Genomic DNA, 20,609 nt, shown 5'->3' on the forward strand with positions numbered 1-20,609 from the left:
CAGCGTTGCTTGTGTTATTGTCATTGTCCTTTTGGCCTTGTATGTGATAAAGGGGAGCCATACCGGGGTGAAGGCGTCTTCTTCTGTTTGTCCCCGTGTCAGTTTCAGTTTATTAGTTAATTTTTCTAGTAGGGCTGTTTCCCATACTATTTGATACCATTGGTCCATGCATACTCCTGACAGGTCTCTCCAGTGTCTGGCTATGATGCTTCTGGCTGCTGAGAGTAGGTGGGTACCAAAGGAACACAAATTATTAAGAATTTGAAAAACCAAGCCTTGTGAGGAATGTTTGAGAGAGTTGGCTATGTTTAGTTTGGATAAGAGAAGACAGAGATTAAAGCCATCTTCAAATACCAAAAGGGCTGTCACATGGAAGAGAGAGTAAGTTTGTTTTCTCCTGCTCTGGAGGGGAGGATTCGAACCAATGGCTTCAAGTTACAATCAAGGAGATTCTGACTAAACATCAGGAAGAACTTTCTGACAGTAAGAACTGTTGGACAGCGGAAGGATCTCCCTCAGGAGGTTGTGGACTCTCCTTCCTTGGAGGTTTTTAAGCAGAGAAGCTGGATGGCCATCTGTCATGGATGTTTCAGCTGAGATTCCAGAATTGCAATGGGTTGGACTGGATGACTCTTGGGGTCCCAATTCCACTGTTCTGTTATTCATATTCCTATACTAGTTTACCTAAAAAGAGATCATGGGTTCACTGACCAGGCCAGTAAAATGCTATCTGGGTTTGTAATTCTAATTAAGCTGTAGGGTATTTAAATAAACAGAGTAAAAAAGCTTAGGAAAGCTCTTGGCTGCAGGTCGCAATTCTCCACCGAGACAGGGTGGTCTCTGCTTAGCGCAAGGAAGGCGAGTCTTCAGTTTCTGGGATGCGGCTAAATGGCACTCCTCCTTGACCAGACACTTTTGCCTTCTCTTTTCCTGATGATTTTAGAATGCCATTAATTAAGCAGATCGCTCTGATTGGACGGCAGCTGAGTCCCGGCGGGCCCCTCGCTGCCATATAATGGGCAACTTGGGCAATGATTAATATCCCGCCCCCGGTCAGGGCACCGCGCGGTGCCAGCTGGCTCCGGAACGAGCGACAGGACCAGCCTTTCTGTTAGAAGAGGGACAGCAGAAAGCGCCACGAGCCGCTGCCGCCGCCCCAAGCTAGGTACAGCAGTGGGGAGGCGAAGCGGAGAGAGACACCCCACTCCCGCAGCAACCACCCAAACACTCCGGTTTGGATCCAAGAGGGAATCGGGCGAAGCGAGAGCGCCGCGAAGCCCCCGGCTCCGGATCCCAGACGGCAGCAGGAAGGAAGAGGAAAGCGTGCGTCCGGAGCGCAGGAGCGGTGCGCACGGCTTACAAAGGCGGTCAGCAACCGATCCCCGGAGAAGACCTCAGCACCTAGACGATCCTCGAGTGGGGCACAAAGCCAGCCCTGGAAGGGGCGTGCAGGATTCTCCCTGCCCCGAGGTGAGGCACGGAAAAGCGAGGGGGGCGCACGTCTTCTTCGCCCATCCCGGCGCAAGAGCGCACGCCCCGGGGTCCCGGAAGAGGGCCGCGGGGCTCGGAGCGGAGTAAAGCGGGCACCCTCCTGCTCTTCTTCTTCTTCGCGCAAAGGGGCGCACGTAGCTTCCCTCCGGTCCCCGGCCGGCTCGGCGCTGTGGAGAGAGCTCCGACGGGCGGCGGCGCCGATGAGCGTGGCTCCGGGCGCGCAGCTCTTCGCCGGCTCGGCGGAGCTGCCGGAGAAAGCCATGGCCGAACTCAAGTCCCTGGGCGGAGAGTCGTACCTGGCTCTGGCGCAGAGCTACAATCAGACGGCGTTCGCCTACGGCGCCGTGCGAGGCGGCGAGGCCGGGCGCGGGTACCCCGGCGGCGCGGGCGGCCTGGACTTCCATGCCGCGCAGTTGCGGAAGTCGGCGGAGAGCAGCGGCGAGCAGAGCTGCGACGAGGAGGACGCCTTCGACGGCGCCAAGGAGGGCAGCCCGGCGTTTGAGCGCGACGGCAAGCTGAAGGCGCCCGGTGCCCTCGGGGGGACCAAGAAGCCCAAGGAGCAGCGCTCGCTGCGCCTCAGCATCAACGCCCGCGAGCGGCGCAGGATGCACGACCTGAACGACGCCCTGGACGGCCTGCGCTCCGTCATCCCTTACGCGCACAGCCCGTCGGTGCGCAAGCTCTCCAAAATCGCCACGCTCCTCCTGGCCAAGAACTACATCCTGATGCAGGCGCAGGCCCTGGAAGAGATGCGGCGCCTCGTGGCCTACCTCAACCAAGGCCAGACGCTCAGCACGCCCATCCCGGCCGCGCTGGCCCCCTTCGGACAGTCGGCCGCCGTCTACCCTTTCACGGGCGCTGCTTTGGCCAGCTGCCCCGAGAAATGCACTGCCTTCCCCGGGGCCACCTCTGGCCTTTGCAAACACTGCAACGAAAAACCTTGATGTAGCCGTTTGACCTTAAAACAAACTCCAAAAAAACCCCCCACCCGACTTCCCTTTTCACTCCATCAGCCCCGCCTTCTTGCCATCAGTTAAGTTGCAATTTTTTTGCTTTCAGCTACTTTCCCGGCTTCTTTTGCTTTCCATCGTCTCCCCTGTGAAAATAATCCGGATTCTCCTTCCTCACCTTTCCATACACACATGCAAACCATGGTTTAATCATTTCACCGTCTTCCCCAAACTCTCTGTAGATTTTCCCCCCCTTTCCTCTCTCAGATCTGTCATGGATTAATTTTGTGCATAACTTTTTATTGCTACTACTATTATTATTATTCTCGTTTTGAGGCTGCCTTAAGCCAGGCTTTGAAATATGTCTCTATACCTAGAGTAAAAGAGAAGGGGAGGTTTTGGAAAGGAAACTGCAGTGAGAGTCTCTCTGGAATGAACCGACTTGTGTACAAACTATGCAATGTTTACAGAATGCAAAAGTTACTAAAAATGGCAAATATCCTCCAGATATAATTGGCGGTATCTGTACAATCAGACATTCAAATGACACCTGATCTTTCTGTTTTATTTTATTTTCATTTTGGGTGCCGCTTGTGAAATTCAAGAACGCTTCTTAATGGGTTGGTCAACTTATTTATACACACACACATATTTTTAAGCATTGAACCCATTCTTGGACTTTTGACTACAGTCTTTCTATTGTACGCTGTTGCCTGCTCTCTCTCTCGCTCTCTCGCTTTTTCTCTTTTTTGCCTGTTTCTGAGCTTTGGCAGGACCACTTTTCAAAGTCGGCCACACATCTTGGTAAACAAGGAAAATAAAAATTCATTGAGCTTATTTATATGTATTTATAATAAATAAAAAGGACATCAGCTAACTTGGGTTCTGTCCTAAATCTCTCAGAAGGTCAGTTTGCTAAGCAAACCAATCCTAAAAAGAGACATGGATGGCACTGAACTGAGTAAATCTTGCACCCTCTTCTTAAATACCGAGGGCATAACCTGGCCAGATTTAAGCCCTCTTGTTGATTTCAGTGGGAGACAATTAAAATGAAGAGTTGATTCTTCCACTGAAAACGAAGAAAATTATACCTGTGCATGCTTACACCCAAGTAACTCCCATTGAACTGTGGAGGACTAGCCGCCTCTTGAGTGAACAGTCATGTAAAATTGTCTGTGTGGTTGCATAAATTTGGATTCTGCCCGTAGGAAGCAATTTTTTTCCTAGTAGTTGGTAGTAAGTTTTGCTGATTTTAAGTGAAGTTTTATTGCAAGGGAAAGATATTTTGAATTGGAGTGGGACAGATTTGGGGGGTAGAATGGGACTGAGGATTCTTAACCCCCTGCTCCTTTGCATGGGAAGGGTCCACAGGTCCCTGCTGTGCATGTAGAAGTTCCCAGGTTCAATTCCCAGCTTCACCAGGTAGGTCAGGGAGAGATCTCTGCCCAAAATCCTGAAGATTTTGCAGTCAGTGTAGAGACAAAATTGGACCAGATGGACAGCTTCCTATGTTCTTACTCAGCAGTAAGTCCCACTTAAGTTTTTAGTTAATGTGTTTATCTTAGCTCTGCACCCTTATTCAGAAACGTTGCACTGAAATCTATGGAGCATCCTTCTAAGTAAGTATGTTTAACACTTGAGTATATATATTTTTAAAAAATCTGTTTCTCTCTGCATTCAAGATCTTTAATCTTCCACAGCTGTACAACCTACAAACCTCAGAAATCCAACGTAAGTACATTTGTGTGACCTTTGTCCATTGGAAATCAACAGTGATTGGACTTTGGGTCAAGTTGTGTCCGAGTGAGAAGCACTGCTTATTTACCTCCCCAACCCCACCCCTTTGCAACTGAGAATGAAACAGAAGTGAGCGTTGAACTTGATGGATCGGCACAGTTGACCAGCAAGTTCTTCCTCCTGGAAGCTGCAGGGTACGCGGAGGAAAAGGGAGATGGAGTTGAATTTTAAGGAGATGGAAACCAACTAGGTGGTGTCCAGTGTCTTAAGAGTACGATCCAGTGGTCTACAGGAGGGAAGGCAAGAGAAGATTATGCAGTTCCATGTGGGGAAGAGCAAGACTTGCACAGCTAAACGTGCGCCATCAGCTGTGCAAAACAGGTTTTTGCGCATGGGGACCAATGATCTTGTTACAGTGCACATTGCTGGGAAGGTTGCATTTCCTTGCGACTCTGTTGTATCTGCAATTTGTTTAACCAACAGTCATGAATGAAGCCTGTAGATTGGGCTGCTTACCTAGATACGCTGCCCAGCCTACAGTTGCAGTCTTGTGCACACTGATTTGCGCTGAATTCAGTGAATCTTTTCCCCAGACTTGCAGCCTTAGACTTGATCTAGTTCATTTAAAGGGACGGTCTCCCTAATCAATACAGCTCAAGGCTGCTGGCAACTGTATTTGTGTTCCTTTACTTGAAATACCATAGTTCTCATTGAAGTCAGGAGGATTTAGGATTGGCTAATATCTTGGTTTTGAATGGTTTCTTGGACTTCAGGCACACGAGAAATGGCATGTATTACTAGCAAATCGACGAGGCAGTCGATTCAGCCCATTAAAGACTACTATGATTAGCATGTACTTAAATGAGCTGAAATAGTTGGTGCACCCAATAGTCGTGTCTTTGGTCTTTCAGGTCTTAAGACGTGGCTGGCTTGTGGGTCATTGTGTTACCGCCTTTCTAGTATTTGCCTCATTGATAAGTGATGTCGAGTGAACTTTTGGGTGGGGAAAGCAAATGCCTGGGTTTGGGGGGATTTTCTGGGGTTTCCAGTGCAGTCATAATAAATACACACTTTGCGATTTGCGTTCGGATAGGAGAAATCTCACCATTCAATGTCAGAGCAGCCGCACAAATTGGTACAATGGAAGCCTCGGGGGCTTGATCTGTCCAGGGCTATTTAAGTTAGAGGTGGGGGGTGTAAGTATTTAAGGTTATTAAACCAATTTCCTGGGCTGTCGCAAATGTTATGCTAATGCAAAAGGGACTTGCAGTGCCTCCAAACCTGCTTGTCTCAAGCATTTAATTTTAATTAATACACTTTTTTTTCCCCAGAAGCCCTTTTTTTTCTACCTCATGTGTTTGCAAAAAAAGGAATATGTGATTAACCCTCATTCAGAAAGACATATGGTTTCAAATTGGTTCTTCTCATTTCCATTTTAATTTCTTCATTTTATTCTTCAGAAGCCTAGTTTATCTACATTCTGCCCCACAAAGGCTATATTAAAACAACAAAAACTGGTGGGGTTTTTTTTTGGGGGGGGGGGGGTGTGCAATATCAGATACGTCCATAAAAGAAAGGAAACAAGTGAAAGGGAAAGAAAGGCAGTAATCATTTTCAATATTGCAGACTGCTGAGATGCCAGAAACATTTGTGTGTGTTTTAAATAGAGGTTTAATTTAGGAGTGAATCATGATGTTCAGATAAACGTTTATTAATTCTGGCACAGAGCCCTAGAAATTAGAGTTAACTGGGATTATTTAAATGCAGAATGTTATTAATTGTTCAACTTTCACTCTTCCCACCCCCTCCCCGCCAAAGAACCGCAGAGTAAAAAGTATTTAAAGAGCCTGATTTTTAAAAAGAAACAAGCTCTTCTTCTTCTTTTTCAAATCAGCGACTTCTATTAATAACAATGGGATTTATAATTGCTCTCTTTTTAGATAATAATGACTGAAAAGCTTCGATTCTTCTACAACTGCCAGCTTATGAAAAAACCTCCCATATTGTTAAAAGATGTACTGTCTGCGGCAGAGGTAAAATGGGGTTTTACCATTACATTATTGCAAGCAGAAATGTTGACTGAGTCAAATGCTACTCTGGTCTGGTGGATGGTGCGATCCAGGCAAAATTTAGCCCATTACGTTCAGCTGAAGTAGTTAGGTGAAATTTCTCCCAGTAGAATAAATGGGACTTAAATGTGCTTATCTTTGCAGGTGGATTTCACCTGCCCCAAATTTTCAGAGAGGGGGGAAAGCCTCACATACATTGACATGACAGTCTTTCAACGTGAAACCATTTCCCACAGGCAGACCCATGTTCTATGAGAGAATCGTGGTGAGACTTTGGAAGGGAGAATTGGTGATGGATGAGCAAAGGTTCCTCCATTTTCTCCTTGTTCTCTACGAATACCTGTTCTCGGATATCTTTCTTGCTTTTTACCCAGCCGGCCAGGCTCCAAACCAACTGGTGTAGAAGCAGTGAGGGACTGTGGGTGTGCTTGCAAGGGGAAATCAGAAGGTCTGGGATTTAATCGCTCTCCTTTCCCACCTACCAAATCTCCCAAGCCCACGTTTATCTTGGCAAATGTTTTGGGAACTTCCGTTTGCTCAGAAATAATGTCCTCCTGCTCTGAGGCTGCAGCTTTCAAATTGGTCTACTCTGGAAAAGTCCTGCAGACCTGTCTGCTCCAAAGTGAGGCCCATTGAATTCAGTGAGCTTTGCAACCGCTAGTCACTTTGTGCTTTTTTTCAGTGGAAATAGCTTTTTTTTAGTAACAGTAAAATCAGTCTCAGCAAAGTCTGAATGAAACAATGGTTTGGGTTTCAGCAAAAAAAAATTCAACCATGCTGATGCTGTGAGCTGGTTTTATTTGTATAAATATATCACTGGAACTTGATTAGAATGTGAAATGTATTACTGAACATATTGGCAAGATTTGTGTGTGTTTATCTGTGTGTATAGATATGGATTATGTTGTTTGCCCCTCATGTGGTAAATATCAACATTAACATATGAATGTGGATAATCCCAAACAATTTTTCTGAATGCCCCCAAATACATATATACCTCCCTACTTTTTTGGACATGAATCACTGAAAGGAAATAATTGCTAGCTGGATGACTGTCCACATTCACTGGTATATTGCTTTGTTTTTTGGACATTTGCATAATTCATATTGCGGAGACTAACATATAGTCTTCTTGCTCTCCGCGATGCAGTACAATGCAATATCTGCAATCTTCATTTAGACAGCAATTGCCCAAACTAACATAGAAGGAGGTTTGGGGTGTGACTGCAACTACAGGTAGCTGAAATTGGGACTGTGCTGGATGTGGGCCCCTCAGTTTTTTGACAGAGCCCTCTTTTAAATAAGGCTACAGCCCTATATGTTGGGAGTGTAAGAACTATTGAATGCTTAGGGCAGGTGACTTTCTTCCAAATGAACATTCCTAAGATCGGGCTTAGATTATGTTTGGGTTTAAGGTAGTAAATGTTTACTAATGTATTATTGGAGATGCTGTTGTATCCGGCACTGGGAGCCTCCCATCCAGTGGCGTAGCGTGGGGGGTGCAGGGGGGGCCGGCCGCACCGGGCGCAACATCTGGGGGTTAGGGTTAGGGGGCGCAAATCCACGGGTTAGGGGGTGCAAATTACTTGCCTTGCCCCGGGTGCTGACAACCCACGCTACGCCACTGCTCCCATCATCCCCAAATAATATTATTAGTCAAATTGATATTCCTCCCAAAGGAACCCAAGGTGGCACAGAAATGGTAAAACATCCGAAAGCAATTCCAATGCGGATGCAGACATGGGACATGGTGGAGGAGGGCCAGACTAGGAGGAAACCACAGGTTCCCCATCCCTGAAGTCCATGGTTGTGAATTTCTTTGCACTGCTCTGTTAGCACAGGAAATAGGTACTTCGTGGTGTATTTAAACAAAATAGGCAAGTGTTTTCTGCTATCACACTTTACAGGGCACGCTTGATCAAGTGGGAAGGTAAAGGAAGGTAAATTTTAAGCATATACCGCATTGGCCTGAATATAAGTCGCAACTTTTTTCCAAATTCTGACCTTGAAAACTTAAAAGTGCGGCTTAAATTTTCAACCTTACAAAAATTGGCTTGTATGATATCGCTGCTGAAACAGACAAACTGTACAACAGAACACAGAAAAAAATGTTTTATTGCCAATTTGCGAGCCTGAGACTGTTGTGCAATTAATTCTAATGTCATTTGTCATTTCCCCTGTTTTTTTACAGTGCAATATTGATTTTTTTATTTTGCATTTATGGTGCTACGAACAGGTGTTTAACCCATTTGCAGGTCCTCTCTAGGACCCATAGGATTTTCTTCTACATTTGCCATTTATGGGTGTGAGTGCCTGCAGAATTTTAAGGGAGCAGCAATTTTAAGGGATTCAGGTATTGTCTCCCCCCCCATCCCCCTGGATTTTAAAGGTGCAGCATATTTGCGGGTGTGGCTTATATTTGGGTCAATACGGTACTGGAGAGCAGCCAACAGGGAGTTGGCCTCCTTGTTTGATTAGAGCTACTGTTCATTTTGACAACCCTTTGGTCAGGATCCAAAGAGATGGTGATTGTTTATAGGATTAGTATTTTCCCCCTTTTTTAAAACCTGCTGTTCTCCATAAGGTTCCAGAGCAGATTGCAATAATTTTTAAAAAATGCAATTTTAAAATAAGTTACAGTGATTTGCAGAATAGGGTGGTGGTTCCAGGGGAAAAAACAAAACAGATTTGCACATCTGGTAGGATTTTTAATCTCTCCCTGGCATATTGCAAACTGGGTTTGTTTATTTGTTGGTTTTCCATTAGTAAGGAGGACTTGGTGATTTAGAAACAAGAGACCAAAATACCCCACATTTCCTAAATGTATAGAATAAGTTTTATAGTCTACTGTTTCTAGGGTTTCCCTTTTGTATTATGGGTAGAGAACGGACTAAAAGAAGGAGTTTTTTAACACTTAAAAATTAACTTTGGGATATCTGCAACCAGTTATTGCTTAGTTAGGTGTGTTTGCAGCACCAGAATAATAATGGCATATTTTGTGATAGTGTAATGTTTCTGTCTTTTTTGCTTGTGCAGTACATCAGGCCAAAAGAGACTGAAGTGCAGCCAAAAAATGCTTCCGATACCCAGTTTAGAGTTTGCACTTGTGTCCTGATTCCAAGCACTCTTGCTTTGAAGTGCCGTATTTTTCGCTCCATAAGACGCACCTAGTTTTTAGAGGAGGAAAGGTGGAAAGCCCTGTTTTTATGGGGTTCAACTCACAGTTATGCAGCTTCTTTAGGAAAGGAAAGGGAGCCGTTTCTACCGTTTCCAGACAGATCAGCCAGTCACATGTTGCTGGGGAAACAAACAGCCTCCGTCTGCAGAACATTCAACAATGGAGGCCTGGGCAAGGGTCCGGGGCTGGAAAGGGAGCCAGCGATCAACCACACATTCGCTCCATAATATGCACAGACATTTCCCCTTACTTTTGAGGAGGAAAAAAGTGTGTCTTATGGAGCGAAAAAGACGGTAGGTCCCAATGATTTCAGTGGAGCAAATATTTGGAGGACCACAAGCTTTTGAAAGGATGCACTACACAGACGTTTAGCATTGGAAGATTCAAGCAGTGGACGGGCTTCTTCAGATACTAGCTTTCAAATCTGCAGGGTTGTCTCTGTGGATTCTTATTGAAAGCGGTGTCAGCAGATCTATTTCAGAAGTAAGGAATCCCCTCTTCTTTCTTGATAGCTAGTCTTGCTTCTTTCTTGAAGTCCAGTAGCTGATGGCCACAGTTTTTTTAAAAAAGTAATCAGGTAGAAGCAGCTGGATTGGGATGCAGGGGAACGAGGGTGGAGTCCTAAGGTCTTTTAATCATTTCCCCTGTGGTACCAATCCAGACCCAGCCTCCTGTGCCTGCAGTTTCCATTGGAATGAAAATTCGTAGCAATGGAATCTTTTTGCTCCCTCTCCTTCCAGGCGTGGAGTGGCACTGAGCTGAATCTGGACTTCAGTGTGGGAGCAAATAATTGAAGACTCCATCTCAGTGCCTTTACTGTGACAGCCCTCAATGGCTTCACTGAGGACTGATTGATCAGGAGCTGTTGGCCATGCTAACAAATAGAACTTCCATGTTCAGCAATAGTGTATCTTTGAATGCCAGGTACAGAGGACAAGCAACAAGGGAAGGCTGTGCCCTGTTTATGTGCTTCTTTGTGGCATCGCACCAGCCAGCGTTGGAAGAAGGATGCGAGACAGACCTTTGGTCTGAAGACTCCAACAGTACTCTTTGTTATAGTCATGTCATGTATCATACTTAGCCAGAAGAAAGGAAACTTTATTCAATAGTGGTCAGACAGCTGGTTAGTAGGAGCTTTGTGTAAAAAATTTCTATATTATTGATCCCAGAGAACATGGACTGCAAATTAGTAAGGTGGCCTTTCTTACCTGCCTTCTGCTGGTAAAGGAATGTGCAAACCTCTGAATTACACAGAACTCTTCCTTAGCCTGAGGAAGAGTTCTGTGGGCATATACCTCTTTAGCACCAGGATCTGGGCCAAGCTATTTAGAATGGTTCAGCTGAGTTATATTTAATTGTGACAGATGGAAGTACTCAAAACTTCTTGAAAGACCTGGATCTAGAAGGCCCTGGTTTTTATTTCGTTCCATTTTCTTGCTAAGCCAAAATAGCATATTTGAACCTTCTTTCTTTGGGTACTGTACTTGTTAGGGAAGGTTTTGATGTGTTCAAAGGCCACGACACTAAGATTGCTTCCTGTGGAAATGGGTCACCGTGATACAAAAGACATGAGTTCATGAGGTTCCCATTGTCTGCAAACACAAAGATCGGCATATGACTCAGTGTGGATACAAACCTTTGACTTGTTAACAACTGGCTGCACATTTGTTAAACCCATTTGCACTTTGGAGCCTTCTAAGCTGGAATCACTGCATTTAGACAGGAAGAGTAGGCTCAAATCTCGCCATCTCATAAAGGATACTGTAGAGGTGCAGAAAAGGACGACTGAAATGATAAGAGGGATGGATGCAATGTTCGAGGATGAAAGACTAAAAGGTTTTTTTTTGGGGGGGGGTCTTTTCAGTTAGGAAAAGAAGGGGACTTGGTAGATTTTTGTACTGTAGAGTGATGCGCATTATAGAAAAAGTGCATCGGAAGTTTTCCTGCTTCTCAATAATTCTAGAACTTTGGGTCAGCCAAAACATGGATTGGCAGTACAGTGGTACCTCGGGTTACATATCCTTCAGGTTACAGACTCTGCTAACCCAGAAATATTGCTTCAGGTTAAGAACTCTGCTTCAGGATAAGAACAGAAATCGTGCTCTGGTGGCGCGGCGGCAGTAGGAGGTCCCGTTAGCTAAAGTGGTGCTTCAGGTTAAGTACAGTTTCAGGTTAAGTACGGACCTCCGGAACGAATTAAGTACTTAACCTGAGGTACCACTGTAGATTTCTGGTGGACAAAAAAATTAATTAATTAAAATCATGACGGTGTAATTAATTGTTGCCACCACGTGGTGATGAAGGCCACTCACTCAGATGGCTTTAATCATAGAGTTGCAAGGGAAGGTCTTCTGGTCCAGCCCACTGCAATGCAGGAATCCTGCTCTCAACTGTCCCTGGTTGAGCTTGAACCACCAACCTTCTGGTTAATAGCCAGACCCATTGACCCACTGTGCTGCTGAGACTGTTAAAAGGGGATTGGGCAAATTTATGGAAGGAGGCGCAGTCTATAGGAACTGAGGAAGTTGCCTGATGCCGAGTCAAGTCACTGGTCCACCTGGCTCAATATTCTCCACGCCGAGTGGCAGTGACTCTCCAGGATTTAAAGCAGGGCATGTCTTCCAGTTCTTCCTAGAGTTAACAGGGATTGAACCTTCTGTATGCAAAGCAGATACTGTCCTGTGGAGCTACAGCCCTTCCCCCATCAGTGACTACTACTAGTCATGATGGTTAAATGGAACCTCCCGTTTCAGTGGCAGTATGACACTAAACAGCAGTTGCCTGGGGTACAATAGCAGAATAATAATAATAATAATAATAATAATAATAATAATAATAATAATTTATTTGTACCCCGCCCATCTGGCTGGGTTTCCCCAGCCACTCTGGGCAGCTTCCAACAAAGATAAAAAATACACTAAAATGTCACATATTAAAAACTTCCCTGAACAGGGCTGCCTTCAGATGTCTTCTGAATGTCAGGTAGTTGTTTATCGCTTTGACATCTGATGGGAGGGCGTTCCACAGGGCGGGTGCCACTACCGAGAAGGCCCTCTGTCTGGTTCCCTGTAACTTGGCTTCTTGCAGTGAGGGAACCACCAGAAGGCCCTCGGAGCTGGACCTCAGTGTCCGGGCAGAACGATGGGGGAGGAGACGCTCCTTCAGATATACTGGACCGAGGCCGTTTATGCCTTCATGCCCTGCTTTGGGGCTCCCATCAACATCAGGCTACCCACTAGAGAAAATGAGGTGGTGTGGAAGGTGGTAGACCTTTGGTTTGATGTAGTATGGCTTTTCTTATGCTTTTAAGTCAATTACAGTCAGTGGTTTCAGCTAGTTCAGCATGATTCTAGGCTAGAACACCCTTCAGTGCATGCATTTTGCATGCCACTGTCACAAATGCGCTAACTGGATTCTCTAGGTTGCACCTGCAAAGGTTCTGTTTCCTGCCTTCCCTGTTACATGAGGCTTGCAAATAGTCACTGGCCTGTGGCAAGTAAGTCTTGCTTTCAGATGAGCAGGTGAGGTGTTGTTCCTTTTCTAGTTATATGAGAATGAACTACAGGTAAGCCAGAACTGGGTTTTGTGCGCTAGTAAGAATTGATGTGGGCAAGGTTTCTTGAGAGCCAGTGTGGTGTAGTGGTTAAGAGCAGTGGACTCGTAATCTGGTGAACCGGGTTCGCTTCCCCGCTCCTCCACATGCAGCTGCTGGGTGACCTTGGGCCAGTCACACTTCCCTGAAGTCTCTCAGCCCCACTCACCTCACAGAGTGTTTGTTGTGGGGGAGGAAGGGAAAGGAGAATGTTACCCGCTTTGAGACTCCTTAGGGTAGTGATAAAGCGGGATATCAAATCCAAACTCCTCTTCTTCTTTCGGCAATGATATTTTATATAGCGGTTGGTTGGTTGGCTGGTTGTTGAAAGTGGTAGGTTGCATAGCTCATATCACTTAAAAACCCAAATAAGGGTTACCTAGCAGGTAAGAAATAAAATTATAAAATTTTAATAAAATAATAAAAACAAATGGGTCCATAGTGTTTCTACCAATTCTTATGACATTTAGGGTTGCCATATTCCCAAAAATGAAAACATTTTTTGCCTTTTCTTTGATTGATTAATTTTCTAATCCTCCAACTTGCCATACATCCGGGTTTTCCTGGACATGTTGCCGATTCAGCGAAAATCTGCACAGACACCATTTTGCTGCCCGATTCTCAGACGTATGGCAGCCCTAAAAACACAAAAGCAAATAAACGTACCTGGCAACTGAACCATCCAGAAAATACAAGGATCCAGAAATTAAACATCAGGTACCGTATTTTTTGCTCTATAAGACTCACTTTTTCCCTCCTAAAAAGTAAGGGGGAATGTGTGTGCGTCTTATGGAGCGCATGCAGGCTGCACAGCTATCCCAGAAGCCAGAACAGCAAGAGGGATTGCTGCTTTCACTGCGCAGCGATCCCTCTTGCTATTCTGGCTTCTGAGATACTAAACAAATCAAAGATAAAGAATTAGGGAGAGGTGGACGCAAACTAGTTCCCTTCTCACAACCCCTCAAAAATTACAAGACTGTGGGTGTTTTGTTTTTTTTAAAAAAACTTTTAAGTGTTTATTTCTGTTGTTTCTTATTCAGGTGGTTTGCACAGTGTAAAGGTAGTTTATTTTTGCTAGGTAAAATCAGTGCTTTTGATGCCGTCTTACAGGAATGTGTTTTTCAATTCTGACTGTTGCATACATGGTAAAAAATGGGGGGGGGGGAATCAGGGGGTGGATGACCCAGAATGAATTTACTTTAATGAGCTTTTAAATTCCACTATTCAACATGGTTAACTCATGTTGTTGGTTTGAAATTGATTTGTCTATTAACAATTGCTTTCCCTTTCAATTTAAATTTTTTTTTTTGGGGGGGGGGAGCCCACTGAATTCCTCCCTTAAAATAGATAGCAGTTACTCAGTAATCTCATCTTGAGAACTTTAATAACTGCCGCTGTTGAATAGCTTTAGGAAGATAAGCAAAGGAATAGATGAAATTGTTTAGTAACTACTGCTGGTAAAAGATTTAATCAGGTAGACAAAGAAGAACCTTAAAAGAAAAATAATAACGCAAAAGTGAGTGGGAGGGGGGGTTGTACTTTTGATTTGTAATATGATTCAAGCCTGCAAATCTTTTCGATGCAGCTAATGAGATTAAAGGAAATTCATAATCATAGATGTGGATGGAGGAACTGGTTTCAGAAGATCCCTTGACTTTGACCTGCTTTTTTTGTAACAGATTTGAGCTGGTTAGGTTCTGCTGCTTCTTTCAAAGAAGATGTGTGTGTGCTCCTTAATTGCCACAATCTGCTTCTCAGATAGAAAAAGATTTTGTGTGTGTGTGTGTGTGGAGAGAGAGAGAGATTTAAATTTGCAATAAGGAGATAACATCCCCTCCCTGTTCCCTGGGAACTATAGGTCTTTACGGAGGAGCTGTGGGTTCACCCAGTGCTTTTTTTTTCTAAAAAAAATGTTTAGAGGTACTCTCATTTTCCTACTCATATTGAAATACTGCCCCTCAATGAGGCCAAACTTAGATTCACAAAATGTTTACGGATATGCGTACCCCCAGAAAAAAGCACTGGGTTCACCTCCATCGAAGGAATCACAAAATATTGTGACAAAGGTAGTTAAAATGAGGCAAAGTGTGTCATGGAGGAAGGGGCTTTAAAAAGTGCTTTCAGAAGTATGTCACACTTTAAGGAGGGATTTCTATAATTCCTCACCAAACTCCAGTTCCCAGTACTGTTCTCGTTAAACAGGTATAAAATGAGATAAAAGAAAGGTATAAAATTTAAAAAATTGTAATGCAATATCAGGGTGTTTAGGGACGCGGGTGGCGCTGTGGGTAAAAGCCTCAGCGCCTAGGGCTTGCTGATCGAAAGGTCGCGGTTCGAATCCCCATGGCGGGGTGCACTCCCGTTGCTCAGTCCTGGCGCCTGCCAATCTAGCAGTTCAAAAGCACCCCCGGGGGCAAGTAGATAAATCGGGACCGCTTACTAGCGGGAAGGTAAACGGCGTTCCGTGTGCTGCTCTGGCTCGCCAGAGCAGCTTCATCACGTTGGCCATGTGACCTGGAAGTGTCTGCGGACAGCGCTGGCCCCCGGCCTCTTGAGTGAGATGGGCGCACAACCCTAGAGTCTGTCAAGACTGGCCCGTACGGGCAGGGGTACCTTTACATTTACCTTTATCAGGGTGCTTGGGGGTCAGATAGAATTCTGGGCTCTCAGAAGCAATCTGTTCCCTTTACGTCATTTAGGGGAGGTGCGACGTTTTTATTCTTGGTTCATTATTTCTGGAAGCAGTTAGAAGACTATGCATGATGTGTGTTGAAGGAGCAAGACTTTGCCTTCTAATATTACTGTCGTGTTCTGTGTGTGGGTGTGCCTTAGAAGGTGGTTCAGAATTCAGCTGGAGCTGCTTCTACACAAGGACTGGCCACAGAGAACACATCACACTAATTATTCTATTATTATTATTATTATTATTATTATTATTATTATTATTATGCACTAGCTTCCCATTTGCTTTCAAGATCACTTGGTTACTTGCAAGCTAAGGTTACTTCCGATTCAAGGTTACTAGAGTAGCCAATACAGTGTCCTTCAGATCTTGATGGACTCGCATCAGCCCCAGCCAGCATGGTCAATTATCAAGGATGATAGGAACTGTAGTCCAAAACATCTGGAGGACAACATATTGACTATCCGTACCTTAAAGACATCTGCTTCTTGGAGAAAAGCAATGACAAACCTAGACAGCATCTTAAAAAGCAGAGACATCACCTTGCCAACAAAGGTCTGTATAGTTAAAGCTATGGTTTTCCCAGTAGTGATGTATGGAAGTGAGAGCTAGACCATAAAGAAGGTTGGTCGCCGAAGAATTGATGCTTTTGAATTATAGTGCTGGAGGAGACTCTTGAGAGTCCCGTGGACTGCAAAAAGATCAAACCTCTCCATTCTTAAGGAAATCAGCCCTGAGTCCTCACTGGAAGGACAGATCCTGAAGCTGAGGCTCCAATACTTTGGCCACCTCATGAGAAGAGAAGACTCCCTGGAAAAGACCCTGATGCTGGGTAAGATTGAGGGCACAAGGAGAAGGGGACGACAGAGGACGAGATGGTTGGACAGTGTTCTCGAAGCTACCAGCATGAGTTTGACCAAACCATGGGAGGCATTGGAAGACAGGAGTGCCTGACATGCTCTGGTCCATGGGGTCACGAAGAGTCGGACACGACTAAACAACAACAACAACCTTAAAGCCAGGGCCCTCCACACCTAAGGAGCACCATTTGTTCAATGAACAGTCCTTTGTTCAGTGATCACTCTTCTAAGATAAGGCTATCAAAGGCAATTATACATGATGGCTATGTTCTACCTTCACATTTGGATGCAGGATGTCTCTGGGTGTCAACTGCTGGGAACCAGAAGTGAAGAGGGTGCTGTTGTGCTCAGTTCCAACTTGCAGGTTTCTCATGGGTGGCAACAGGGTGCTGGACCATATGGACCATTGGCCTGATTCTGCAGCCAGGCCCTTCTTATTTTCTACAGAAGTGAAATCTGTTGGGGGCAGGAATTTTGCCATTGTGGTACCCATGGCAGAGGAATATCGGCTTCAGGAGATCAACCAGGTTGTTTCCATTATCCAGTGAGTTCTGAGTTCCTTCTATCTCATGCTTTAAGATATAAATTATGCTGTTTAAGGGTTTTTAATACTGATTTTCCAGCTCTGTTCAAGAGAGCTGCTTCCTTGGACGCTTATCATGGTTTTGTTTGTTCTTCATTGAGAAGATAGTAGTGGCAGATGAGCTTCTCTGAAAGATGATTTGCCCACTACTGCTGATGTTCCACCATAATGTGTAGCCGCAGGAGAGTACTGGGTGTGCTCTCAATAGACACAGGGCATCCATGTTGCCCAATGGTCTTGGCCAGCACTTGCAATTACAAGAATTCTGTCTGCTCTATAATCTGGAATTTGCTCTAGAATCAAATCAGTATGAAAGGGCTTCTCCGACATTAGCAAGTTTAAAAACTCTTTCTTTCTTTCTTTCTTTCTTTCTTTCTTTCTTTCCTTCCTTCCTTCCTTCCTTCCTTCCTTCCTTCCTTCCTTAATGTTTATGCGAAGGTGCAAATAATAGGAAATTTTATTGTTGTTAAGGTTTAAATTTTATTTATTTTTTGCTACAAGGGTGTGTTTATAATGGTGGTTTGCCGGTGCTTATTTGATAGCCCATGTAGAATCAGTTTAATTTATTAGTGGCACAAAATCCACATTTCCTACTAAATAGATTTTGGACTGGAAGGCATTCAGTGCAATGATGAAGAAAGGACCAATAACCACTAGCGTATGTTTTGCAGGTAAAAGCTGTGACTGATACCGACATGTACCATTGAAAAATGACAGTGTGCATATGTATATAATATTCAAAGTGCTGGTTTTGACCCATAAAGCTTCAAATGGCTCATGTCGCAATACCTCAGGGACCCCCTTCCCCATATGACCCCCCCCCCCCGGACCCTGCAGCCATCATCTGAGACCCTTCTTCGTGTGCCCTTTTTCCATGAGAGGTCTGCAAGGTGGCAAGGCCTTTTCTGCTGTGGCTCCCCGTTGATGCAATGCTCTGTCCAAGGAAGTTTGGCTGGCTCCTTCCCTACATATATTTAGGGACCAGGTGAAAATGTTTCTCTATAACTAGACCTTTGGGTGATTGAATATTCTATGGCCTTTTAAATGTGTTTGTGGGACGAAGGTTATTGGTTTGTTCTTGTTCTTGCTTTATTATGTATGTTATGCTCTCATTTTGTATTTTTATGCTGTGATCTTTGGATGAAGGGCAGTATACAAATTGTAATAGTAGTAATTATTATTATTATTATTATTGAGATTCCCCAGTACAAAATACAGTATGCAATGATGTCCATGCCACAGGATCTGGGCATTGTTGCACGCTCTGTCCTGTTGGCAGGGTGCAAACTGTACATCTTGGAAAAGGCTTTCAGTCACGCACATTGGAGCGTGCAGGCGCATGAGAAACTTGCACTCAAGCCCCAGGACACACAAGGCCTTTGGGGACAGCTGGGTGTATATATTTAATGCTTGCATGGACTGCTGCACTGGAGCTCCCACAGGAGGACAGATCATGTTTGTAAAGCACCAACCAATTATATCAATTAGAAGTTCCAGCCTTCCCCCTACTTGATTTCACTTTCGGCCCAGTTTTCATTTTTGCCAGTCTGTGGCACACGACTAGAATTCCGCCTGCCCCACTGCCTGCTTCCAGGACACAGCATCCCAGAGAGTCACATGCCTAACCTGTTGTTCCATGAGACACAAAAATACGTTTGACAACTGACAGGTAACAGGGTCACCATTTATCACTGGGCATAGTGAACACAGCATCTTCGGGCAGCTGTCCCTCCTAAGCCCACCATTCCCCTTTGGGTGCCGCCCCAGGCAGAGCTCTGTGCACCCCCTGAGCTAGCCTGCTTGGCTCAGGTGCCGTGAAGGATGCCACCCCATTGCTAATAGCACTGAAGCCAGAGCCAAGCTACCTGCATTTCCTACCTAAAATAATTTTTGAAACTTATTTCTTATTCTAAAGCTACAGGCCTGAGAACTGTGGACCAGGGTGCAAGACAACAGAGGCATTTTGAACGCACCATCTTTGAAATGCTTAGTGACCTTTTTAAGAGGGCCGGATTTATTTTTTCAAAACTCTCACCTTTAGGGTTGTGCTCTCTGCTGAAATATGAGATGCTGCCTCTGTATTGGCATTCTGCCGGCTTTTGAAGATTTACCCTTAATCTATTAACTCCTGTGTTTATTGCTGTGTTGTTTTGAATGGGATTAGTTTATTGTGTCTTTTTATTTACTTAAGGCATTTCTGTGGCACTTATTTATTTGCATTTCTAAGCAGTGTATATAAAAAGCAACGCACAGGATATGGGACGATAGCTGAAAGAAGGGTTTCAATAGCATTTTAGTTTCGCTTTCAAAGAATCTTGATTTGCTGCGATGCACAAACCAGAGATCACAGAGACCACACTGGAAGACACTGTAATCCTGGATTGTAAAGCCAAGGTTTATAACATAACGGTTCAACATTACATGTGGACCAGATCAGTGTCTATCAGTGTCTACATGTGCCTGTCATACAGTTTTCTAAAGGTGCAAAGTCTCCAATATTTTTTAAAAAAAATCACCCATCAGTTGACATTGCCTCTCAATCAAATAATAACCCATTGTTCCATTGTTTGGCATTTGATGCTGTTGGTTATTGAAACATACAGTGAGCATATAAAGATCCCTCATTGGTCCATTTTGCCCGGTAGCAGATTCCCAAGATCCTGTGGAGGCTTTTCTTCGTCTTGCTGACCATCATCTCATTAGCTGGAGATGTTGGGGATTGAACCAGTGACCTTACGTTTTACAAGGCATATGCTCAACCACTGATCTACAGGCCCTCCCACTGAAAATCCCACGAATGGTAATTTATCTCATCTCACTCACTCTCCTGCAGGTTTAAACAGTCCACAAAGAATTCCCCCCTCTTCTCCTGCTTCCAAGGGGGGGTTCGATATCTTAAATGGTGAAAATTTAATATTTTACAGAATACTTTTCCCAGGCTTTAGCTTGCGACATCTTTGCTTTGATCTGTTTACAAAACGAAAGGCGGACTTCCTGTTTAGACCTTCACTTTTCAAATGCCAAATTATGATGTTTAAATGATCCAATTTTCTGTTTACTTACGAATAGTTACTTAGAGTCCAAATGTCCACAGGAAAAGTCGGCGCTTTCTGGCAACAGCAATGCGGCTTCACTCCTTGAAAGAAGCAGTTGATTTGATGTACCGCGCCGCTCACCCCATGTCACTCCGGAGCCCCGAAACCGGGTCTCCCCGCGAGTAGGGGAGGCGCAAAAGGTACCTGCCGAATCCCAAGTCCACGGGCTTCTTCCGCCTGTGGTTTCTAGCGGGTCTCTGCCTCGCCATGGCGGTCAGACCCTGATTTCCAAGGAGTGGATTCCTCCCGAACGGAGGAAATCCGCCATTACCAGAAGCGCCCTCCCACTGAAAATCCCACAAATGGTATTCCATTGTCCTGACATTAACCTTAGTAGCACAATTAAAATAAGGGGGTAAATTTAGAAATGC

The 20,609-nt window shown here is 44.7% G+C and overlaps 1 protein-coding gene across 1 annotated transcript; it reads left to right on the forward strand.

Moving 5' to 3' along the window:
* The first annotated feature begins 1,110 nt into the window (after positions 1-1,110).
* BHLHE23 (basic helix-loop-helix family member e23) lies at positions 1,111-3,268 on the forward strand. The gene has a single exon (XM_083444672.1). It carries the CDS (start codon positions 1,692-1,694, stop codon positions 2,433-2,435), a length of 744 nt encoding a protein of 247 aa, XP_083300798.1. The 5' UTR covers positions 1,111-1,691; the 3' UTR covers positions 2,436-3,268.
* The last annotated feature ends 17,341 nt before the right edge of the window (positions 3,269-20,609 follow it).

This window comes from Podarcis tiliguerta (genome assembly GCF_965153285.1).
Source record: "Podarcis tiliguerta genome assembly, chromosome: 6".
Classification (NCBI taxonomy): Eukaryota; Metazoa; Chordata; class Lepidosauria; order Squamata; family Lacertidae; genus Podarcis; species Podarcis tiliguerta.

Coding starts and splice junctions, on each gene's coding strand:
- BHLHE23 (XM_083444672.1), top strand. CDS start 1,692: ATGAGCGTGGCTCCGGGCGCGCAGCTCTTCGCCGGCTCGGCGGAGCTG.